The sequence below is a fragment of the Taudactylus pleione genome, unplaced genomic scaffold (assembly GCF_031769625.1).
Source record: "Taudactylus pleione unplaced genomic scaffold, aTauple2 ptg000333l, whole genome shotgun sequence".
Lineage (NCBI taxonomy): Eukaryota > Metazoa > Chordata > Amphibia > Anura > Myobatrachidae > Taudactylus > Taudactylus pleione.
In genome coordinates, this window is record NW_028284734.1 from 9,393,620 (window position 1) to 9,408,957 (window position 15,338).

Here is a 15,338-nt window from a genome sequence, read left to right on the forward strand (position 1 = left end):
GTGGGGAGTAAGAAGTAAATGAAAGTCAAGTAAGGAGAAGCACAAGAGGGTAGAGGGCCCTGCTCGTAAGAGCTTACATTCTAAAAGGGAGGGGCACACAAACAGGTGTGACACAGATGGGGTAGACAGCAGGGCTGATAGTCGATGTTGCTAGCAACATGCAGGAGCGCTCATATCATGGGTACACCATAGACGATGTATCCGATATGTCGCTCTAATAAGCGGGATCGGACATATCGTCTAATATGTACCCAGCTTAAGAGAATAAAAGATAGAAAAATCTATATGTGCAGTGAAAGACTTTCAAATGTCATAATACATTTCAGATTATAGAATATAAATAAATATACAATCCTGATGGTATGTGGAAGGTTTAGTCTGTTTGGGGCACCTTAAAAATCATTCTTACTGTAAAGTACAGTGGTGGTTCTCAACCTGGGGTACCTAAAACATTTCTGTACTGGCGGACAGAAGGAGAGACATCCATGAGATAATTAGACACACAAGGAAAGCGTGTCCAAGGGATTTCTATCCCTGTGCATCACAGAAGGACCCTAATATAAAAAACCTCTATCCCTGTATGGCTGTATAATAAAGCATATGATGACAATAGTGTTATTGATAATTATTATTTTATTTTTTTTCATACATTGCAGTAGTATGTGAGAAATATAGGTTCAATTCATTCTCTTTTGTAATGTTATTTTTTTAATCCTGTTTATACGCAACACATTTATTGCATTTATATATAGCGGCGCTTAAACATTTTATCTAATAGCAACTATATTCATTACAAGTGTATCGATTTGCAAATGTTGGGCTTACAAACAGCAGCAGCTCCTACCCTTTTGCATGAGGGGGGCTGCCATTGCTGGTGCGGCTGGCTGGGTCCCGGCCCTGCGCAATGAAACTGGCAGGCACCGGCACATGTGCACAGGGGGTGTTGGCACCGCGCATGCGCATAATACCAGCTTCTAGGGACTGCATCGGCTTCTAAGAGCTGCATCAGCTACGCCCCCAAGAAGCTGTGTAGGGCTGCCCAAAAGGCAGAGCAGCAGCTTTCACTGGCTCACGGAAGTAGCAGATTTTACTGGGGGGCTGCAACCCTGCAGACCCTAGGTAAAATACATTACTGGTTACAAATATTGCAAATGAGCTGCCCAGGTGGGAAATGATTGAGAACTACTGCTCTAAAGCATGGTAAGGGGGAGGCTACCTTCTCCTGCATATGTATAAGATCAGAATTTAAAAAAATATATATGTTCAAGACGTGTAGTGCCTTAGATCCCTTAATGGTAATACTCAGAACTAGCTTATACTACCTTTAAACAGAATGAGTACCTTAGGGGTTAGGGGTGATTACCATATGCCAATGACACTTGCTGGGAATACTAGCCTGATTCCCAATTACAGCTCCTAGTGTCCTTTGAACAATCACTTTTTCTCCTAGTGACATATGCGCCTAAAGCTAGAGCCTACCCTCATATGAATGAGGAAATTGCAGCTGAACAGTTGCCCAATAATAAGTACACACTGCCCTTCTGCTCCACTGGAAGTTTCTGTCCTCCCTGAGCTCGCCGGCGCACAGCATCTATTCAGAGTACGGGGGGAAGCCCGGGGGCTGCCCAGCATCTCGGAGATGCTGGGCATGCCCCATTAGTAATGTAAACGGGGGCGTGTCATCAGACCACCTTCGGCGTGCGCATGTCCCGCCTCCCTCCCAACAAACGTTGGGAGGTATGCTATAGATCTGTCTGTTAATACCCCAACGAAATATGCTGCGCTATACAAGAAACTGTTAGTAAATAAAAATAAATAAATAAAGAGTGAAGATGGAAATACAAGTCACCACAGGCCTCACAGATAACTAGACAAGAAGATGTTTAGGGAGATTATTCCGATATTGTAAGCGTTTTGCAGAACTACAAGTGTTTATACTTTGGCGATGTAGGATTTCTTCATCAAGTACAAGTGGATAAACATCGATGACACTGGTGCAATTGGTGGTTTTCGAATTTAATAAAGTCATCCTTAAAATATTGCAGGTTATTTACCAACATTGCTCAAAAGGTTTGAGACTGTATGAAAACCAAAAGCAACCAATCAGCACCTAGCTTTAATCTACTGAGAGCAGTTTAAACAATAATATCAAAGGTCTCCTTGGTTGCTAACATTTTGGTGCAGATTAGCACTTGTCTATACCATGTGCTGCAGCTTTAGTTACACAAGAGAAAGGTACTTCAGCATTAATGAAGCGGTGCATTTTGATAAATGTTTCTTCTGTAGCAAAAAAAATAAAAATACAAAAAACAACAGCGCAAAAGTTAGCAACCTTTAACTGAAACAAAAAAACTTCACCGTGTTTTGAATCTTTATGTCATGAATGCGTATGTCCAGGATGTGGCGGCCAGCCTTGCCATATACAGAACATAAATGTCTCTTCTGTGTAGATTTGGTACTAGCACCATCTCAAACCACTGTCCACAATCTGTATGCACTCAGTTAGACATTAGGTGAACAAGAATAAGCATGTTTAGTACTGACTGGGTTACATTCCACATCGATCCCACCCACCTCCCCCTGCACTGTTGTGCTGCACATTCCTCAGCGTCATCAGTTCTCTCATGTTCTAGGTATACACAGTTCAGGCTAAGTCTGGCCGCACATGGGCAATACCTGATCATCCATTAGTCTACAGCTTTGTGTGCCAGGATTTGGGGAGCACAAGAGGTGACAGTAGGGGGAACAAAACAGAGACCTCTCTCATTCCATTCAGGTGGTTGCCGTGTAAGTAACTTCCTAAGCCACTGGCCGCCACACAGCTTGTTAATTACCCGGCCACCCTGAGGTGGTGTTGGGAGGAAAGAACATGTAGCTGTGAAAGTGCTGATGTGACCATGGAATTTACAGTTATACTCCTGAGCATTCTCACTGTGCTTGGTCTTCTTTATCAGCATTACAGGAAACTATCCCGTAAGTTGTTGCTGCTGCTGTTACCAAAGAAAAAGGGTGTACACTGTGCACATAGTACAGGGCATTATGCAGGTTATGTATATTTCCTCCTGTTGTCAGATTATGAAATAGAAACAGCCGTGTAAATCCCGGCACATATGACCAACATACAGTGCACTGCAATTAGCTAACATCCATGACGCATGCCTGTACTATGCAAATTTTACATTCATGTAGCCTAATTGCAATGCAGCCATGTTACTTGATATGTGTCTGGTATTGTATGGCAGGTCTGATAATAATGCATTTATTTCACTTGGCTATGGTTATTGGCACTGTACTTGCAAGACCTGGTATTTAAAAAAAAAAAAAAACCTTTTTAATATTATATTCGATGGGATCCAATGTATAGCTAATAAAACATAATGGCCCTCATTCAGAGCCGGACGCTCTGAGCAGAGCGCTCGCTCTGAATGAGGGCCGTCCTCCATAAAAATGGAGCGTCCTCCTGGACGCTCGTAGAGCTGTGGGTCACCACCCACAGCACATACGAGCGTGCAGGATGATGGTCGCGATGGTCTTGACTATCGCGACCATCGCCAGTGCGACCAGAAGCCTGTGGTCGGGGTTTTCGACCACAAGCCCTGGAGTGATTTTGGCTCTATCAGAGCCAAAATCACTCCCACTGACATCACTAGTGATGTCAGTGGGGCCGGCTTCTGACGGTAGGCGTTCCATTGGGAACGCCTCCGTCTGGCAGGCACGCCCCCGGAACGCCCACCAAAGGGGGCGTGCTGTCAATCAACATCGACAGCACGCCCCCTTTGATCAGACACAACGAGCGAAGGAAAGTCCTTCACTCGTCGCGTCTGGCGCATGCGCACGACGGAGCTCCCTCCGTCGTGCGCATGCGCAATGCACACCATCGACCCACTTGCGAGCGGACAGTCGCTTGCGAGTGGGTCTGAATGAGGCCCAATATTTTATAATTATACCTACAGTAAACTTATGCGCAATCATTAATTCAAATATAAATAAAATGTTTATGGTAATTTCTGTAATAAACAATAAGGCATTGTTGTACACCAAATTATATGTTTTGGCATCTCATACAGAAAACAGGACCCTTTAATCCCCAAGCCCTGAAATCAAAATGTTCAAATCTGTGCAAGGCCTGGGAGGCGCCTCATCACGGTATATGCTAAATCTAATGCCAAGAACTAGATATTCCAGCATTGCCATAGATAGTAGATCTAGACAGCCACACTTCCTACCTTCAATTTGGGAGTGAAGACCCCATACCCTCAGTTAAGAGCCAAAGTGCGACACACAGTGGTGAAATAAAATAAGTGTGTGTTTGGGGGGATCTGGAACCTATAATTAGACCTGCATAAGGGCATATTCATTCCTCAATCCATATAGCTTTGACAGGTTAATTCGACTATTATAACAAAGTACTTTACATAGAGGCAAAAAGCCATAAATGACGTAGACTGACTGCTTTGGAAATACTTTGCCAGATCACATCTGGACATGTGTGTACTAGTAGTAGGATTCAGCAAGAGATATTGTAAGGTAAGAATAATTGCTCAGGTATGTACAAATCTGATTGTGTGTGACCACTATAAAAGGTACGGTGGGCTCTAGTAATTGTCACACGAATACATTTTGCGCATGAGAGTGAAATGATCAAAGAGGATTTGTGGGTGTTAATGTGCTGCCCAGAGGTTCTTCGTGGGTTAAGCAGAGTACACACCTATGCGTTACAGGAACATTAGCCGATAAATTACTTAAAATGCTCCTGCAACGATTGGGAGGTCGCATCTTATACATACAAGCCTACCCTCACGGTTTTCGCGGGAGGCTCCCGATTTTTCAGGTAACCCCCGGCACCACCGGAAGGGTATGCATTTCTCCAGCATTCTGCCCACTTCCTAGTGAAGTGGGCAGAATGAAGAGAATGTCCGCTCCGATCACGGGTCTCCATGTAGGGGGCGGGGCTTAATGACGTGATTCTACATGATACCACTTTGATATACAGTTCAAACTAAACACACGTGTTCTTTTTCTGTACACATGCAATATTCTGAGCCAGACCAACATTGTTGGGTAACCTTTTTCCATTGCTGCCTGGCTGGACCAATATGCAAAATGTGGCACAAACACTGTCTATGGGCCTAGGCCCTCATTCAGAGCCGTACGCTCTGAGCAGAGCGCACGCTCTGAATGAGGGCCGGGCTCCATTTTCATGGAGCGTCCTCCTGGAAGCTCGTATAGCTGTGGGTCACCACCCACAGGCTATACGAGCATGCATTGTGATGGTCGCGATGGTCGAGACCATCGCGACCATCGAATTTGCGAGCCGGAGCCTGCGGTTGAGGTTTTCAACCGCAAGCTCCGGAGTGATTTTGGCTCTATCAGAGCCAAAATCACTCCCACTGACATCACTAGTGATGTCAGTGGGCCGGCTTCTGACGGGAGGCGTTCCCGTGGGAACGCCCCCGTCAGGGAGGCACGCCCCCGGCACGCCCACCAAAGGGGGCGTGCTGTCAATCAACATTGACAGCACGCCCCCTTTGATCGGACACAACGAGCGAAGGACTTTCCTTCGCTCGTCGCGTCTGGCGCATGCGCACGACGGAGCTCCCTCCGTCGTGCGCATGCTCAGTCCATAACATCGACCCACTTGCGAGCGGACAGCCGCTCGCGAGTGGGTCTGAATCAGGCCCCTAATTCATTATGGATTGCACTGCAACAACATGCGCAGTCGGCCGATTGTTACATACAGAGTGCGCTTGCTCGCCGACTACACTGCGATCACGCAGAGCACAGTAAGCAGTGGCAGAGTGATTGACAGGTAGTCAGCATTTTGGGGGTGGTGACGGGGGAGTGGTTGGAGAAAAGCAGGCGTGCCTGTCCATTTGAACACTGTTGCACGAGTGTGCATAAATTAGCCACTGCGACGGCATACGCAGTTTGAGTACTCACTGCGTGCCCCTCACTCACAATTACAAGGTCTGACCTGTTGTAATTGTGAGTGAGGGGCCGATGTTACTCGATGTTCCCGATGTATACGCAGCACTGCAAGGTATTACGAATGTGAGCGTCTCTATGCTGGCTGTGCGACGGCATTGCCATAGCAATCAGCTTATTTTCGCAGCGGGTCTGCGTGCGTAATCGCAGTTGCGATCCATAGTGAATCAGGCCCCATGTCAGCAATATATTTATGATATAACTGATCCTGAAACATATCAATATATAATTAATCTTTTGCGTTCTATCATGTAAAACAAGCCTCTTCCTTACAAGCACCTGTGATGGGCCAATAAATTGATTTGAACAACTGCCATTCTGTGTATTACTCATCTGAGACGTAGGTATGGGATCAGTAGTTGGAGGGTATGCTGATCCTTGTAGTGCCATGTTGGAGGATCCATGGGTGCCTCCAGGTGAGTTAGCTCTCAATTTAGAAATATATAAATGTATGTGCTATTATCATGTAGCATAAGAAAATACATAAAATGTATGGCCCAATGTGGGTGCTATTATCATATAGCGTTAGGACCACCAAAACAGAGACCTCTTGGTGGCTTACCATGTGTTTGCAAATATATGTAATGGTGCATACACAGATTTGCTAGATCATCGATATCGTTGAACGAGAATGATGAACGATATTAACGATTTCATGAACGATGAACGAATTCTGACAGTATTTAAATGAATGGTTATCGTCCAAATGTGACTGCAAACACAGTCGATTTCAGATATCACATGTGGACACGTGCATCGTTCGTCGATGCATGTCAACGATATAACGATTTTTACAATCATTATCGTTCAGGTCTTCCAGAAAATCTGACCGTGTGTACCCTCCATAACTGAGATTTATGCATTGCTATTATTATATAAGGTGAGAATCTCATTTGCTGGTCCTTTGCAGTGTGCTGAGGAATTCGGGGGGAACTAATGAATTAAGAACTGCGGAGGACCACACAATACATGCCAGGATTTATCACTCCCTGCTTTGCAATTTGTATGATGCTTTAAACATCAGAGAGGTGAGAAAAGTGGAAGCAACAAAATACACATTCCAGGTAATACACAACTTTGCAGTTGGAAACCATGATTGGAGACTAACCAGGAAATACAAACGTCACAAAACACACTGTGCTGCACAACCGTGTAACAGGATCCTCTGCTCTCCAAACACAACTTTAGACCAATTAGGCAAAACATCCCCTTTACATTCTATGAAATGGAAATCAAATCCAAATATTTGCATGATAAGTAGTCAGAGCCAAAACTGCTGTTTCCCTAATTAAATATAAATTTTGCATTAATAAATCCAGAATGAACAGTTAAAAATGTACCAGTTTTCTATACGCAGACAAAGCATGGGGATGTATTTACGATGCGGAGTGTTTTCAAAACCATTGTTTTAATATCGGTAATTAAACCAGCAATAATTAGGAATGCAAACCATTGCATTTAATATTATTGCCGCGTTAAGTCCCAAAGGCAAACCCCAGAAAATCAGCAGCTTTGAAACCCTGCCACTTAGTAAATACAGGCCGAGGTCTTTGACATGTATAACAACTTACATTTTATAGAATAAGCACAAGGGTGTCAAGGATTAGACAGGAAACATAACTGCAGATATATTGCAGCCTCTATAAACTTACCAAAACTTTTGAGGGATAATCATGTGAATCATTGGATTTCATCTGAGGAAAAAATAAATAAAAATGAATCAGTTGAACCGATTTTTCACACACACGTTTTTTGCAGACGTAACAGAAAAGAGATTGGTCTAATGCACTGGCCCATCTTTCTGTACATGAGCTGATGCATTTTCAGTGTTACATAGTAAGACAAGAGAAAGCACATTCAGAACAGAACAGTCTACGTACTGTATAACTGAACATGTATTGGATTGTAAAATGGCCAGATGGGATTACCTCCCAGTACCAGACCTGCCCCATCTATACAAAGTGGCCCCTAACAAGAGAAGGTGAGTTTGGGGCATGGAAATATGATCTTAATAAAGTTAGAGAGATTCTTTGAGCCAGAGCCGTAACTAGATTTTTTGGTGCCCTGTGCCCCCCCCCCCCCCCCCACAATTTTTTAAATAGGGACATAAGATAGTGCACCTGAAAAAGGGCCATGGGTTCATGAGGAAGGCCTAGGGAAGTACTCCTGGGGATAAAAGAAGAGGAAGCTGCAAGTGAGAATAATAAACAGGGAAATTGACTGGCCCAAACAGTGCCGCTGCCCTGTGCCACAGGTCACTCTACCCTAGTTACGGCCCTGCTTTGAGCATATAGGTTGCAGTGTATTGTACGAAAACAAGGGCATGATTTTTCGTGATTAAGCCATTATAGAACTTCACATAAAATCTAAATTGTAAGTTAGGCACAATAAATTGTAACTGCATACCCAGGTATAGTGGGAAACCCAAAAAAGAAAAATACTCCTGTGACCTTAGGGCAGATCCATTCAGCTGTTTTTATTTTTTTTTTCACTCACAGCAGCAGCGTTGGGCCACTGAGAAGCCACAATTATGAAACCTGCGTTTCCCTTTTGACTCATGCATTTATAATACATGATGCCGTGTGTGTGTGTGTGTGTGTGTGGTTATCCAACAATGTCTGTCACTTTGATATTAAAGAGGTTAAAAAAAAAAATATTCAAATATATTAAAAAGATTAATCTAAAAATATCCAAAGTGACACCCAACAATGTCTAACTGTTCACCCACATAAAATAGGCATCATGTATTATAAATTAAGCCTTCAAATAGGCACACAATTGATTCGAAAGAACTTTAATCACTTCTCTTATGTCTTCTCCATATCTTTCTGATATATTTATAAATCAGCGAAATAATATTTTTAATAAAAAGTTACATTTTTAAAAAGTACTTAGTGCGCCGCTCAGAGACTATGCTTTTCAACTATAAACAGCTGCAATGGTCACACTCTCCTCCTCCTCTCCCCCCCATACCCAACCCCACTTTGATTGTCATCTTATTTAATTATTTACGGTGCATTTAATGGAACTTAATTGAGGGTAGGAAAACAGATACTTAAAAGTGGTTAAGACGGAAATAAGATTATGGCAGTTTGTCATCAATCTATGAATAAGGGAATATGTTGGTGCTGAAGATCTGCCTTTGTAGAGGACAAATTGGCAAGTCCAAATGCCAAAGTAACCACCCTGAATACAAAGAGTAATGCAACATTTTTTATTACCTCATGCTCAATATATTCCCGTCTCTTCCGAGCTCCCTCGTGCCGCCAGAGTTTTAAAGCAACCATTGCACTAATGAAATAGACCAGCATGGTGACAAATAGGAATATTATGGCCGCCGTCTGCCCTCCCTCCACTCGGCAGAATGTGGAGTACATTGGGTTATTAAATAACGAATAGTAGCATAGCCCTCCCCGGTTAGTGTCATTCACATATACAATAGCTGCTGCCATGTATAGTATGAACAAGCAAATGTTGATTCCAAATTCTGTTAAAGGCCACCAGTTAGAATCCAGGAGAATTGTCCTGTAGTACATGGACATGCCAAGCACTAAGATGATTATAGTCACCAGCCATGCCAAACCTGCCACCACAAGTACAAATGGAGTCTTGGGTCCACTGTAGTAATATCCCCCTTGTAAACTAGCAGTATAGGAATATGGCTGGGAGTAGCCAAACATATTGTACCATTCATTGTCTTTGTGGATATAAGCAGTGACACAGGCAAAAACACCAGCTCCGAGCAAGAGTTCAACAACGCAGAGTATCCGCAGTAATCCTGCCCACGACTTCATGTAAGCGTATCGCATGTTATACTCTTCCACCTTCTCACTGTATGTTTTCACAGTTTGTGTCTGCCGACTTAGAGAGCCATACGGGTCATGAAGAAACACGGCATCCCCTTCTTTCCTTATGTTGTCGCTACTGCCAGAACCCCCATAAGGGTCCTTGTATGAATTTCCAGCCATCATTGCGTTTATGATTGAGCTTTTTCCATGAGGTCCAGAAGCGGGGAGGGATGGTGACCGAGGGGGAGAACACTGTTCACCCCCTGAAATGTAATTAATATCTGATATGGGCTCCTCCCATGGAGTCTCTTTTTTTCTCTTAAATATATTTTTCCAGGAATCTGGAATAAATCGGCGTACAGGTCGAATTTCATGTGGGGTGACCGGCTCTTCACTATCGCTTGGATAGAACTCAGGTCCAAATGGAGGATGCAATGGCAGAGGAGGTGGTGGCAAAGGATCAGCACTCAGGGCCAACTCGCAGTTCTTTAAGGTCTGGATGTTGTCATGTGATGGATAAGGCTCCACCGGTACCTGGTCATACTGCCCAGCACGGACATTTGTCCCTCCATTTTTGGATCGTGATGCTGAAAATGAGTCTCCTCTAGACATTTGTGTTGTGTATGATATCTGCAGAACACATAGAAACAAGGTTATAAACAAAATGTAGAACAAGTAGAAAAAAAAAAAAAAAGTCACAATTAGTGATTTGGAGAACAAGAAGCAAAGCAAAAAAAGTTAGATAAACAAAATACATAAAAGATTTGGATATTTTTAGAAGCGACTTCAATTGACCAGTGTTATTTTGCAGAAGTCACCGTATAGTCTAGTACAGAAGATAAGACAATATAATTACTTAGTATATAGTACATGTTTTAGTCAAGAAAACAAATGAATGAAAAAAAAAAAAAGGCCTAACTCATACTGGATATATTTACAGTTCAAGAATGTACAAGAAAGGCCCTCGCTGATGTGTTTTCATATCTTTAAATTGGTATAATGCCCTGTATGTACAGCTTGCTGCAAGGGATGCTGGTGTGACACACACAAATAGAATAATAACTTATTTAGAGAATGGAAACCAGGCTTAGCTACTACCTCAGAACTCAGAAAATGGCAAGCAGTGACATTGAAAAACATTCTAAATTATTTTTAATTCTCACATAAACCATTTGGAAGAGCCACATTGTAAGAAGTATTTTTATTTTACCTATAGCTTGTGCGTGTTTTATGATGCATATTTCAGGATGCAGACACCCAATAGGATACTACATCAGGGTGCGGATAAGGGGAAAGCCAAAGAGCCCGTTGTCTCGGGTACTAAGAGTGTACAGCATTCATCTAATTCTGTTATCTATGTCATTCATTTTTGGTAAACACAATCTGATAAATAGTCCCAATGCCTCTGCTTCCATCACTATCAGAGGTCAAAGCAAAGTATAAGTGACACGGGGCCTGATTCATACATTTACTTAAAGTCGATATTTACGTAAATATCCAATTTTTGTTATCTGCGCATGTGCAGGAGCCACACTGCGCATGAGCAGATTAGTCCCTGCAACACCAGTCGCACTGCCCCAAAAGCCGCAGCATGATCGGCACACGCTTATTATAGCGTCCTTCTTTGAAACAGGCCCATAGATCAATATTTCTACCTTATTAGAAAGACTTTCAGTTCATTACACGGAATCAGTGATTGCAAACGGTTTGTAATAAGAGATGAATTAAATTAAATTTTGCTGCTGTATAAAACACAGAATATAATATACCAGCTAGGGAACTAGGTTATATTTTTTGTCATTTTCTTGGGCTTGATTCCCAACAAGGGAATGTATGCATGGGTTTCCTCTATTTCTCCTACACTCCAAAACCATACTAAGATAATTGGCTTCTGACAAAACATTAAAGCTGGATACACACCTACACAATCGTGGGGCCATTCTTTCGATTTTGAGCTGTTCGTTCGATAACGAAAGAGCGTGTACGCACGTTCGATCCTGTTTTGACGGATGAAAACTGGTCGAAATGGGAGGATTGCATCTCCAGTGCAGTTTCATTTTCATTCGATTCGACAGGGTCTGGTCGTACCGAAAGTGCTGTGTGTATGCGCCTTCAACAGTACGTGCGATTATACACCAAACCTGGGGCTGCCACTCTGGGCGTGCATAATTACACTCAGGAAGCATTCTGTGTGCTATGCTCCTCTTCCTGTACATATTCTCCATTTTTTTCCCCTTTACCCCACAGTGTAGTTCCACAACTTGCTGGGCTGTGTAGTACTCTAATTGATAGTGGACACTGGAGAATGACAAAGACAAACGAATGTTCTGTCCTGAAACTACAGTAACTAGTTCTTAAACGAACGGACGTAATAGCTCTGAAAATGTTCACGTATGTTTGTTTTGGTCTCATAATCACTCCCCCTTTCTGCCCATTATGTAAATTTTAGGTACACCCACTGTGAGCGCAGCCCGAAATCGGGAAAATGTGTACGCTGGTACTATCATTTGCTTGCAATATTTCTGCAGTGCGGGATCGAAGGTCACACTTTGGGATGTATATGTGTGCGCACGCATCGGGACTGTGATCGGCACTTCCGAACGGGAGCATTGTCGATCGAACCATCGCATCGAATGTGATTGTATAGGTGTGTACCCAGCTTTACTCTAGTGTGTATATGTGTCCATATGATGATATTATGCACACATATCATCATATGTGTCCATATCATCGGCGCGGTCAAGACGAACAAATGCTGGTTCTCATGATTTAACCTAGGTGTTTAGTTGCGAGAACCGGCATTCTCCGACTAAAGTGCCGGCCACGTGGATGTTAGCGTCACACTAAGCCGGAAAACAGCCGCGCAGCTGGCACTTTTGTTGGATTTCTCCTCGCATCCCAGGACGTTGCAAGATGGAATCCTTAAGCCCACCCAAACATCGCTTTGAATTGAATAGCTTCAGGAGCCCCCTCCCGGGGCTATCCAACATCGCATTAAATTGAATCGCCCCATAGACTGCAAGCTCCACTGTGGCAGGGACTGAATGACTAAAATATTCTCTGTAAAGCGCTGCATACTGTGGGCCTGATTCAGACCCGCTCGCGAGCGCTATGCGCTCGCAAGCGGGTCCATGTTGGCCCAGTACACATGCGCACGACGGAGCCGGCTCCGTCGTGTGCATGCGTGAGACCCGTATAGCGACGGGCAAGCCATCGCTCCGGGTCTCGCTACAAAGGGGACGTGCTGTCGTTGTTGAGTGACAGCATGCCCCCTTTGGGGGCCGCCCCGGGGGGTGGCTGCCCAGACGGAGGCGTTCCCATGGGAACGCCTACCGTCTAGGGCCGGCCCCACTGACATCACTAGTGAGGTCAGTGGGAGTGCTTTTGGCTCTGTCAGAGCCAAAACCACTCTTGGGCTTGCAGCAACAAGACCCTACCACAAGGATCTCGTCGCAAGCCCGATGGTCTTGACCATCGCGACCATCTTCCTGGCCACTCGCTATAGCTGTGGGTGGTCACCCACAGCTATGCGAGCGACCAGGAGGCCGCTCTAAAAAAAGAGAAGGACGGTCCTGATTCACAGCGAGCGCTCTGTCAGAGCGTCCGGCTCTGAATCAGGGCCTGTGTGTGCTACTGTATATAAATAACTAATACATCATTTACAATCAGCCATAACGCAGAATATGAACAAAAAAGTAAAAGAAATAAATTTCCATGTGTGAAGAACCCGATATTTGTCATTTTTCTGCATCACTTATTATTATACCTGCTTACATTAAATAAAACTACAAAGGAAATGGCCCAACGACAGGTCCGTATAACTGCACACAATACTGTAGTTAGTGTACGTCCTATGTACAATGTAACTCCAGAGACCACTTACCCAGCGGGTGCTGTGAGAGATGGTCAGCAGCAGTCTATGAGCATGTCTCCCCGCCCCCTGACCCGAAGCACTCTCTCAGTGGACTCGAGCTGTCTCTCTACTTGTCTTCTGTCTCTACAAAAGTTACGGCTCACGGTTCCTGCTTCACCTCCGCTCTGCGGGCTTCCTCCCATCCATAGGGGTGTATGGGGCGCTCCTGCTGATACTGCTATGGTGGAACCCACACACACCTGGTGAACCCGCACTCTCTCTCTCTCACCCCCCGGGCTCGGCTCTCGGTCATGTGACAGCCTCCTTCCCCTGTGGGTGACATCATAGTACACGCCCTCCAATAGAGGTACCTAGCCGGGACCTGACTCACCTGCGCTGGGTGTAACACACTCCCACTGCTCACAGCCTCAGGCCATTGTGCTTGTTGTGCGGCGTGCCTCACTTCCTGACACGTTGCTGTGCTGTGTGGTTGTGCAGTTTCAGTCCGACTGGGTCACTGTGCATCTGTGGCATTTATATAATGTATGATATAGTATAGCTCACATACCTATTTCCCAATGCATTGTCAGATAAGAAGCAGTACTCTCCTGCATCTGTGGCATTTATATAATGTATGATATAGTATAGATCACATACCTATTTCCCAATGCATTGTCAGATAAGAAGCAGTACTCCTGCATCTGTGGCATTTATATAATGTATGATATAGTATAGATCACATACCTATTTCCCAATGCATTGTTAGATAAGAAGCAGTACTCTCCTGTCTGTCTCTCTCTCTCTGCTAGAAAAATACAAATAAATAAATACAACGAACACACATAAAAAGGTCATATTTATTAATTTTGAAAACAAGCCTCAAAAGAAAAAAAGTCAGAACAACAAATAGGATACTTCCATAAATCAAGTTCACTGAACTACCGTTATTTTACAGAAGTCAGCGTATAACCTGGTGGTGCAGAGGTTTTGACAATACCCAGCTTTGATTTATTACTGCTTTTGATCCCAGTTAATACTTGCCTATTCACCGGAGTGGCTGGAAGATAAAAATAAAATTTTAAAAATGTAATAAAATAATTATTAGGTTGCTGGGGCTCACTGTCACTCCCTCTCCTCTCCGTTTACATACTACTCCAGGGTGCACTGCAGCTGCTGCTGTAACGCTGAGGAGTTTCCACATCAGTGCTGGAACTCCTCAGTACTGTCTGTGGTGCACAGTACACTGATTGGCAGATTGACACATCACACATAGCCAATCGGAGCATAGACACCTCATTTAGTGGGAATGGAAGAAGATGGAGGACTAGGAGTCAGGAATGAGGATGTCTGCTGGAGAGGAGAGTGCAGTCAGCACAAAGGGAAGAGGTCAGTGTGTGAGAGTGTGATATGTATACATACCTCCCGACTTCTTTGTTGGCAAGTGCGGGACTACCACGGCGCGGCGGAGGCTAGCATCCAAAAAGGGGTGTTGCCTCACGTGGAAGGGGCAAGGCCTCACACACCATACCCTCTTTATTTTCCTTCTTCTCTACCAGAGATGCTGAGCTGCCCTCAGGCTCTCCCCGCATTGCGAACATATCCCGTGTGCCGCACTGTAAGATGTGCGTGTGGGGGTGTAAGCCTGCTGCAGAGCAGGTGTAGTCGGGCGGTTACATTACCTCCCTAGTCACTTGCTCTCACCTTCAGGCCGC

General features: G+C 44.2%; 1 protein-coding gene across 1 annotated transcript in view; it reads right to left on the reverse strand.

The window, feature by feature from the left end:
* MARVELD2 (MARVEL domain containing 2) overlaps positions 1-13,961 on the reverse strand; it is a 34,917-nt gene extending 20,956 nt beyond the window's left edge. The window contains exons 1-3 of the mRNA XM_088443776.1: positions 13,657-13,961; positions 9,207-10,403; positions 7,638-7,679 (exon numbers count right to left, since the gene is read on the reverse strand). Of these exons, the coding sequence (XP_088299902.1) occupies positions 7,638-7,679; positions 9,207-10,385 (1,221 nt within the window). The 5' untranslated portion in view covers positions 10,386-10,403; positions 13,657-13,961. The remainder of the gene's footprint in view (positions 1-7,637; positions 7,680-9,206; positions 10,404-13,656) is intronic.
* Between the last annotated feature and the right edge of the window lie 1,377 nt (positions 13,962-15,338).